Source organism: Lolium rigidum, chromosome 6 (genome assembly GCF_022539505.1).
Source record: "Lolium rigidum isolate FL_2022 chromosome 6, APGP_CSIRO_Lrig_0.1, whole genome shotgun sequence".
NCBI classification, from domain to species: domain Eukaryota; kingdom Viridiplantae; phylum Streptophyta; class Magnoliopsida; order Poales; family Poaceae; genus Lolium; species Lolium rigidum.
In genome coordinates, this window is record NC_061513.1 from 11,573,841 (window position 1) to 11,584,126 (window position 10,286).

General features: G+C 44.0%; 1 protein-coding gene across 1 annotated transcript; it reads right to left on the bottom strand.

Moving 5' to 3' along the window:
* Positions 1-2,992: 2,992 nt before the first annotated feature.
* On the bottom strand, positions 2,993-6,350 carry LOC124662169 (wall-associated receptor kinase 2-like). Its single transcript, XM_047200046.1, has 3 exons — positions 5,438-6,350; positions 5,082-5,240; positions 2,993-3,978 (listed from the first exon to the last, which is right to left on the bottom strand). The coding sequence occupies exons 1-3, from the start codon at positions 6,348-6,350 to the stop codon at positions 2,993-2,995; spliced, it is 2,058 nt and encodes a 685-aa protein (XP_047056002.1).
* Between the last annotated feature and the right edge of the window lie 3,936 nt (positions 6,351-10,286).

Consider the following 10,286-nt stretch of genomic DNA (forward strand, 5'->3'; position numbering starts at 1 on the left):
TAGAGTCATATATTGAAGAGCGTCGGCGAGACTACGGTAGAGAAAGGAATCGGCCACAGGAGGACCGGTGGAGGTAGGAAGTTTTGCTTTGGTATCGATAGGTGTGCCGGACGGATGGTAGTCACTCATGCCTGAGGATGTCTCCCTAACAGATATATAATAAACCGGAATGGAAGCGAACGCGGAATTAATCATTTCTACTCGAGCTGCATGAGATAAAGAGTTTGCCATATAGGTGGACAGCTTCAGTTTGAAGAACCCTGAACGGTTATTTCGTGTGAGAACCTGACCTCAGTTTCTACCAATCTCCCCTTCCTGTATGGTAGTGTACCACCAGGATCTGTATTCGAGACCTACTAGCTAGAATTCATACGCTTACAGGCTTTGGAAGTATGAGCAAGACTACTGACTTAGGCTGGCCAGCAGTATACTTAGTGAAATGGCATAAAATTCAACATGGTTTTCAAAAGCAAATTACCAACTTGCCACTGGAGTTGGCGGCGGCGTTTGCAGTGTGGTGCGGCGGAGGTGCCTGCGTGCTGGAGCTCTGAGAGCTCGCACCAGGTGTTGGCAGCCCCAAACTGGGCCGCCGCCGTCGCCCTTCATTGCGGATGCTGGCAGATGGTCCTCGCCCGTGTCCTTGTTGGCCGCATGGGGAAGTGGTTGGTCGGCCAGCAGCGCGTCAGCCTGCTGGGTGATGCTTGAGGGTGACCCCGAACCCCTCACTCGCCATGTCAAGCGTTCATCTCTCTTGGGCGGCGTCCCTTGCCGATGATGGTTCCTGTGTATTCCGTTTCGATGGGCTGCAGGGTCGGAGATAGGGCTGGGAGAAATCCTGCGCAGCTGCGGACGACAGCAACGCCTGCGGGCGCCGTCACCTTCTTGAAGGCGTCATCGAGTCCCTTTTCACCCCACCCCATCCCGGGCACTAGGGGAAAACCTTGATCCAACTGTTGGACCAGGCAGTGGTGGCGCTTCGGTGTCATTTCCTCGTTGGAGGCACTGCTGAGGTTGTCCCGGGAGTCCCAGCACGGCGGCTAGAGTCAGAGGTGGCCGCTACCCAGAGCTTGGGTCTTTCAAGCGCTATTTACCCTTTGCCGGCGCCTGCTCGACGTTGCTTCCTCTAGGTCTGGTCAAGTCCTGCCACCCTCTCGCCTTCTTCTGGGTGGGTTGTACGTCGACGTGTACCTTCCTAGAGTTAGGGTCGTTCTAGGTTGTCCTGCTATGGTTGTAACGCGGTTTTTGGAGACTCTGTGCCCTTTCCTCGTGCCATTGTTGCGGTTGGGCAAGGCGGGTGCCTGTTGTGTGCTTGTTTGGGCGTGCATTGTCGGCTGAAAGGCATCATGTGTACGGTTTTCGGTCCGGTTTTCCTCATAAACTGGACCATGTTGTTCTCCTTTTAAGTTTAATACAATGACGTGTAGCTCTCCTGCGGGTTCTCGAAAAATAAACAAGCACCATACAATCAATAAGTGTGACATCCTCTCGTAGCCAAAACTGTAGGCCTGAAGAACCCAATACTCAGAAGAGAGAGTCCGACAGGCACATGAGACGATTTTTGGCGTAGCGTTCAGCTTCCTGCATTTATGTTACTTCCCCCTTTATTCAGAATCCAAACACAAATGTGTCGTGGCTATCATGCCACCCCCGATTGAATCGTGCTGTCCCATGACTTAGAGCATGAAACTTAATGGAAAATTCTAACGGACTACTGTCTAACTGACGAAACTGACACTAGCTAAGTCTGACGAAAGTACGAAACTGAAACCGAGAGCAGGCTAAATTATTTAATGAAAACTAGGCCTATTATCAAATGACTAATAAAAAAAAAATCTTGGAGAGGTTTCAGAATGCTCCAATGGCTGAACCATGTCTTCCAATTTAAGAAATCTTAAGAAGAGAGCCATATTGCTCAAATTCCGTGGACAACTTGAATGGAGGTCACATCACCTTTGTCCATGAGTATGGCGTTAGACTCTAGAGATGCCAGAAGGTGATTTGCATAGCTGCCATGTTTCCGGTATGGAGGGTACGGGGGACCGGAAACAGGAAACGGGAATCGGAGGATGAAAAAAATAGGAAACACTAGGGGTACACATCTCTAGATCGAATCTTATACGTCGGGGACGTGAACCGAGTCATTTTGGTACGGTGAAGCCGGTACGGTAATATGGTACGGGAAACATGAAAGAAAATGAAATCTTGGAAGAATAAGATCAAATCAAATTCATGGAAGAAAACGAAATCCCAAATCCCATCTGACCTTTCTATGAGATTCTTACCTAGATTTTCCTTCGACTTCTCCAGTTCTTCATGGCTCTGCTCCAAGAATTCCATGGGATGGGAGTATTTATAGAAGATGGGAGAAGAAATCGAACGAAATCAGGGATTCTTGCTGCCTCCATTGATACAGAATTGAAGATGGGGAAGGGAACGAGGAGTCAATTGGGAGAGGAAAAGGTAGAGCGGCTCGGGACTCTAGCTTTGGAGTAAATACGATTTGGGGAAGGGGATTTTTTGTCTCCCCGTTCTCCACCAAATCGATGAACCTGAGACGACCCAGAAACGTGAATCCGCTGCGATTTTGACTAAATCGCGGGGCGTTTCCGAATCCGTTTCCGGTTCATCGAATTCGGTACGAGGGACGAACCACCGTACCCCGAATCCGGCTGCTATGGTGATTTGTGAGATCAGGAAAGGTGCTAGCTAATATTTCCTCCATCCTAAAATATTAGACGTGAATGACATTTTGTGGTCGAGGAAACATTATTTTGGCGGATAAGAATTAATTTTGCATCTGGTCACATCAAACACTGCAGTACTACTGATGTGCTTGAACCGAGGGTGTCCTCTCCTGCTTCTCAGAAGGGCAAAAATTACAGACTTAGGCCACATAAAAAACAAATTACACAAATAATCATACATATTTTCATGGAATTAAGGCTTGGCATAAAAGTTGTTTAGACTCAAGGATAATTAGCTGCCTGTTGACTTACACCTGGCGCGATCGAGTAAATGCGACAAGTTGCTCTGCAACTTCAGTCATTGTTGGCCTTTGCTCCACCTCAAGGTTAAGACATTTCATAGCAAGTTCGGTCAGGCTTTGAAGAAGGCCCACATCTCCTCCCACTGCGATCTCCGTGTCAAATAGCTCCGTTGATTCCTTCCCCTTCTTGTGATTCTCAACGAAACTATTCACTAAGCTGCTATTGCCAGGACGAGTGGCCTTCTTCCTGCTGATGAGTTCTAGGATCACCACTCCAAAACTGTATACATCACTTTTTGCGGTCAACAAGCCGGATTCTAGGTACACTGGATCCATATAATTCATGTCACCTATGACTGATGCAGTGTGTTCATTGTCTCTTGCAATCAGCCTTGATATGCCGAAGTCTGAGATCTTGGGTGCAAACTTTTCATCCAATAATATATTTGCTGGCTTAACATCACCATGCAAGATGACCGTATTGGTTTGTGAATGCATATAAGCTAGACCCTGTGCTGATTCTGCAGCAATATTGAGACGCGCATCCAAGCCGAGATGCTTCTTCTCCCCACCATGAAGAATGTCATCCATGCTTCCTTGTGATATGAATTCGTAGACTAGCATGGGGGTGTCCACTTCTAGGCAACAACCTATTAGCCTAACGATATTCTTGTGGATAACTTTAGATTGGATGATGACTTCATTTGCAAATTGGTTAGTCTCCATCTGATTGCCACTAATCGGTTTCTTTACCGCTACCCATACACCATCAAGAAGGCCCTTGTAAACTTCGCCAAAACCACCTTTTCCAATTATATTGCTAGGTTTTAAAATTGGTATGAGGTCCTCCTTTCTGAAAAGCTTTATAATACTAGCCTTTTCTAATGTAGGACCACCATTTTTTCTGTATATCTCATCCCTGTGCCTCTTCTCTTTGCGAAGGACGATAATAAATGACGTTATTGTGATGATAAAAATACCAGCTACTATGCCTACATTGAAAAACAAACAAACTTCACTAAGTAATTCCATAAAATGTTAGCTACTAATCCCCGATTAGCACATCTCAGATGGGGGTTATCTAATCATAAGTGAATAAAAAAACTTAAATATTAGTCACAAGAATTCATCATTTGACCCATCTCCTATAATCAACATTGTGATCCAGTAGCTACTGGACTCATCCCCTACGGTCAAGTGGTAATAAAGACCCTTGTATGCATAAAACCCTTCCATCTTTGTGCATGGGACCATTCAATTCTAATCTAAGGGTCTGTTCGGTTCCGGGATAGACGGGAATGGGTTCTAGGAATGGAACGGTTCCTCGGAATGGCATATTCCCTCCAGATGCGGAACCAACCCGTCCGGCCGATTCGGCCGAACCAAGTGGAACGGGTGACTGTCACACGCTGATTAAGTAAGTTTAGCAATAATTAACCAAGTTTAGCAATAATTAATCAAGTTTAGCACTACTTAATCAAGTTTAGCAAATAAATAATTGATTTTAGAATAATTAATCGGGTGACTATCTCACCCATTCCATTCCATGCTCATCCCATTCCAAAACTGAACACAGGGATGTAATCGTTCCGTGACAAAAAAATTGTCCAAACCGAACACAGGGATGGAACGGTTCCGTGACAGTGGAATAGAATGGTTCCATTCTATTCCACCCCATCCAAAAGACGGTGGCATAGACATCTGTACACCAAGAATTGTTTCTAGTGTCGAGTCTGAGAAGTCTAGCAAATCTCTCTGGGTATGCGGTGTAGTGTCGACGAGTTTTGAGGCGAAACTGGAAAGTCGGGTATCCCCCGAGTCATAACTCGCGTACTTCAATCACCCCATATAGTTTCTCATATATTTTTTTACCATGCATCGACATTCCGACAAGGATCCTTACATGAACCTTTAATGTTGTACTTGAAAACTAGTTAAGAATTCACAATCTAGGGATACTTTTTGTGAGGACAACATATATAAAGAGCTTTATTTGTATCATGCGATTTAAGGATTGGAGAAATAAGATATATTTAGGGAAACACATAATGAACAAATCAAATATACTGAAATGAAGTAAGTTCTGTGATGGTACCTATGGAAATTTGTCCTGCCAATGGGATAATAGGATCGCAGGGATACACATGTGGGTCAGAGCTCTTATAACCTGGACGACATGAGCATCGGTAACCGCCATTGGTGTTCTTGCACACACCCAGGCATGGAGTGTCGTCTCGTGCACATTCATCTATATCTATGTCATGCAAGTTCACGGAAAATACTCATCAAGACATCACAAAGACCACAGTTCATACACATAGTAATCCATAGCGCTTTAACTGGGTCATGCATGTTTGAGAGATGAATTTGTCCGGTTTAAAAGATTGCATCTAGTAATTGAATTCATAGAGAAACCAAGAACCACCGACTAAAGTTAGCAGTGGTACTTACCGAGGCATCCATTGACAACGTAAGCGTTGCCTTCGAAGCCATCGTTGCAGTGGCAGGAGTAGCCCGGCCCATTCCTAGAGTTGAAGCACCGACTCTTGGCACTCTTGCAGGCGTACTCCTCCGTCCGCATAGCTGCGTCAACGCATGACAGGGAGCCGTTCTCGCGGATGGCCCAGTCCAGTGACATGGGCATGCTGGTGTGGTTGACGTCCATGTGGAGGAGGTGGTCCTTCTTGAAGTTGTAGAGGCCCTTCTGGACGATGAAGGCGTAGTCGCAGGGGCAGAACTCCAGGTTCTTGTGCGTCCAGGAGCCGCCGGTCTCGAAGAAGAGTTCGTTGTCGGTGAGCCCCAGCGGGACGCCGACGCTGCAGCAGCCGACGCCGTTGCACGCACCGTCGTGCGGGTCGCTGGAGTCGTTGGCCAAGGCCACGCACTCCGTGCTGTACGTGTAGTACTGGTACGTCTGTGGGCGCTCGCTGGTGTTGATCTTGGCTAAGGTATTGCAGCCGAGGACGACGAGCTCATTGAGGGTGCTGGAGATGCGATACACGCCTAGCGGGTTCACGCCACCCCCTCCGTTGGAAGACTCGATGAGGTCGCCAGTGGAGTCGAAGCACTGCCATGCCATTGGCAGCTCCACCTTGACCATGGGGTCCGGTGACAAGGACAGATTCAGCACCCGTATGTTCCCGTCGGTGCCCGCCATGACCGGGATCGAGTTGTTGACGCAGGAGATCTCAAAGCCCGGTCGGAAGCAGCCTGCGCCGATGCCAAAAGGGAAGGGGATGTCCATGCGGCCGCAGCTACTCTGACATGGCTCCATTGTGGGTAGGTACTCCGCCACGGAGGGCGACATTGTCGTGACCAGCAGCGCAGGCAGGACAAGTGCCATCCACATTGATGAACTTCCCATGGTTCCTCCGCACTTCTACGTTTGTGGACGGGCGGTTGATCGAGTTAATCACCTACTTGCTCGCTTAAATACACAAATGAGAGTTGATGCGTTCTACTACCCAGTACCAACAACCCTACTCCCTCCGAGCTGGTGCTTAGGCATACACGTATCTCTAGATTGTCAATTTAACTAACATAGTACAACTTTTTAATAAAATAATATTTATGTTCTACAATTTATATTATGCTAAAAATTCATAACCTAGAGATACGCGTAGGCCTAACCCACCGGGATGGAGGTAGTACTATTTATATGAGCCGAACAGTACGGCCACCTAAAGGGTGGTGCTAAGATTAGGTCATACAGTTGTCTGAGGGCACGTGCAATGGTGATATCCTAAGAGTTCAATTTAGAATAAAAGAGGATGTCGAAAAAAGAATTTGCTCCGTCTTCATCGAGAGATGATTTCTTGGCAACAACCCTCTCACCTAAAAAAATTAACCCATTATATTTCATATTGTATTACCGTAGTTTTTATCTGGATTAAGTGGTGAAATTTTATATAAACCAGTTATATCAACCGTTCATGTTGACGAAGTAAAAGTGAATCAATTAAAGGAACATTTGTTTTTAATAGCTTCAGCCACAGCTATTGAACTTTCACATAAGCCGGATAAGAGTATCCTTCAGATTTATTGATTGGATCTTTGGTACATTTTGTTTGAGCCTCCATACTGAAGCATCATTGAAATATTTGGACTTACGAATGTTGTGAAGATGACTATAGGGCTTTTCTGCAGAGAAGCTTGTCCAACATCGTCTAAAACGGTTTGAGCATATTGTGAATAGTGGATGGCTAAAGTGTGCTGATAATGTCAAGAGAGGACGGGGTAGACGAAACTTGACATGGGAGAAGTCCGTATAGAGAGATCTGAAGGACTGGAGTATCACCAGAGAATTAGCCATGGACAGAGTCGCGTCGAAGCTTGCTATCCATGTGCCAGAACTCTGAATTGGTTACGAGATCTTATGGATTTCACCTCTAGCCTACCCAACTTATTTAGGAATAAAGGCTTTGTTGTTGTTGTTGTTGTTGTAATTCGAATTTCATTCAGATTTTGCCCATTTCGGTCAGGACCGGTAAGATAATTTCCCAAATGAAATCTACTGAACATTGGGGATTTTTTTCTGATTTTTTTAAAGTCAAACATTGTTCAAAAATTGCCCAGAAATTCAAATCTTGGACCAAATTTGGCCGAATTCCCTTACCAGATTCAAATTTTGTTTCTCTCTTTTCGTTCGTGATTTGCCCCAAAAATACTGAAATGAGCAAAATTCGCCCATCTAGATCACAGACTCCTATTCCTGCGCAAATGTTTTTCCAAATTGTGAGACAGAGAGGTTTAGAGGAAGACTCATAGCCCGTGGTGGACCTAGGATTTTTTGCTAGGGTTGGGCAACTGATTGCATTTTTTTCAACACTACAACTATAACAAGCCAATGTACATTTGTAAAATGGTATCATAAAAACTAAAAATCCACATTTGATTCTCCAAATAGATTGAAAATATTGAATAAATTTTATACTCATTGATCACTAATGAAACATCAGGGTCGAAACTCTGCAATGCAAAACCTATTAGGAGCACTTAATTTTTGTGTGTACCAAATGCACAAAAAAGTCAGAATAAGATTGAAAGATGATCTTGCACCTGAAGATGCAAGGTGAAAGGCTAAGAAAGGGAACATGTTGCCGTTTTGGCGATCGACTGGTACGCAGTCTTGTCTTCCTGCTGCAGTGCTGCCCGGCGTCCCTGCTTCTACCCTGAAGCCCCGCTGTAATCAGCTACTAGTTCGAGGCAACGAGACAATCGCCACCTCACCAGCATTTCCCTAATCTAGGGCGGGTTGTGTTATCCATTTGGGCTTTGTGATCGAGAAATAGAGGCACCGAGGTATTAGCGAATTCTCTAAAAAAAGACCGCGTTCACGAAGGGAAGGCAACTCGTTCCGTATGTGACAAGTGGCACGTTATGATGTTACAAAATTTCTAGGAAATGGTCTTCCTACTCGTCATGTGTCGCAAGAAAAAGCAAGTTGGGGATGAGGGACGAGAGAGAAGGACACATGAGGGTGAGTTGTCTCATCTTCTCCCTTTATTTTTTAGATTTATGTTTTCCAAAATAAAATCCTTGAAAATTGTAAATCCAAATTATGATCCGTTTTTACTTTTGAGATCATCACGTCGAGATGTTCAAAACAAGATTTCATGTTGATAGGTTTCGAGATACTTTTCTCCGTACTTCCAATAGTAGTATGTTTGTACTCGTGGTGCGTACCTAAATATACTCATGCTTGAGAATTACTTCTACTTTTAGTGTATTTGGTGTAATTTTTCCTTTACTCAGTGTATTTGCTCGTGTGCGCTATTGTAACTGTACTTGCTCGTGTCCGCGAATGTACTTTTGTATTTATACTTGCTTATGTGCGCGACTGTACTTCTGTACCTTTACTTGCTCGTATGCGCGACTGTACTTCTGTACTGTAGTTGCTCGTGTGTACGATTGTACCTATTCTTACTCGTGTGCGCGATTATATTTTTGTACATGTATTTGCTGACGTCCGTGACTGTACTTCTGTACATGTACTTGCTCATGTGCGTGACTGTATTTCTATACATGTACTTGTTTGTGTGCGTGACTGACTGTACTACAGTTGCTCGTTGGCATGATGGTACATGTACTTACTCATGTGCGCGACTGTACATGTACTTGTTTGTATGCGTAACCGGACGTAGGCGGCTGTACGCGGCCGAACGTACGCGGCCATACGCGCGCGGCCGGAGGTACACGGCTATATGCGCATGGACTAAGTACTAGAGTTGCTCTTGTTCGTACTCGCACGGACGTGCCTTCACAAGAAGGTCGGTCTATAACTAGTGGTACTCTGGTATTAGCCATATATATCTTTGTCTTTATTGGATTGGGCCTAAATAGCTAAATCGTTAATGTAAAATGATATTTATTTTGTTTCTTAGTACTAATACATTAATATAGGTTTAATTCTTAGGGTGTTGGGAATACACCCCTGCTCAAAGCTATCACCTGTCCACCAGAAGTTGCAGACGATTTCTGTAATTTTTGCTAGAAATTTGTTTGAAAAGATGATGTTGGATATATAATAAACCGGAATGGCATCAGTTCTACTCGAGCTGCATGAGATAAAGAGTTCGACTTACAGGTGGACAGCTTGGCTTTGAAAGTTACATAACCCTGAATGGATTTTTCGTGTGAGAATACCAGGGTTCCTTTGATTTATGGGATTTGTAAAATAATTATGTAGAATTTAGATTTTAAGGAATTATGTAGAACTTTTATGTAACATAGAGAGTATGCCTTCATTTTAATAAATAAGGCGTACTATATAATCGATATATCTTGTTTAGTTTATTTGGTCAGAGTTCTTTTTAAAATGTGTGTGCACCTTACTCATAGCAATGGAGGTAGTATTATTCTTTGAGCACTTGTAGTTACTCTTTAAGACCGCTTGTCGTTTAAGAAAAGTTTCACTATACGCTTGTCATTTTAAGAACATTTTTACTATTTCTCAATCAACTGGGATTTTTTAAAGTATCAGTCACTTATAAAAATGTGTTTGAGTCACACTTTTCTGTTAAAAAAGTAAAATTGCACTTTTCTGTAGAAAATTGAAACTGAACTGAGTTGCACTTTTCTAAAGTGACTGAGACTTAAGAAAATCTATCCACAGAAAGAAAACTTCAACCAAGCATGTTCAACTCAATAAAAAAACAAAGCGTCCTAGCTAAGTCCATGTTTGTTTGTTCAAAATTCCAGCTATTTGTACCATTCAGTGGATCACTTGTCGCTAAACGGTTTACTAAATTGCTCAGTACAATTTTTTTTTGACATACAGTACAATTTTTGAACTTGAGAC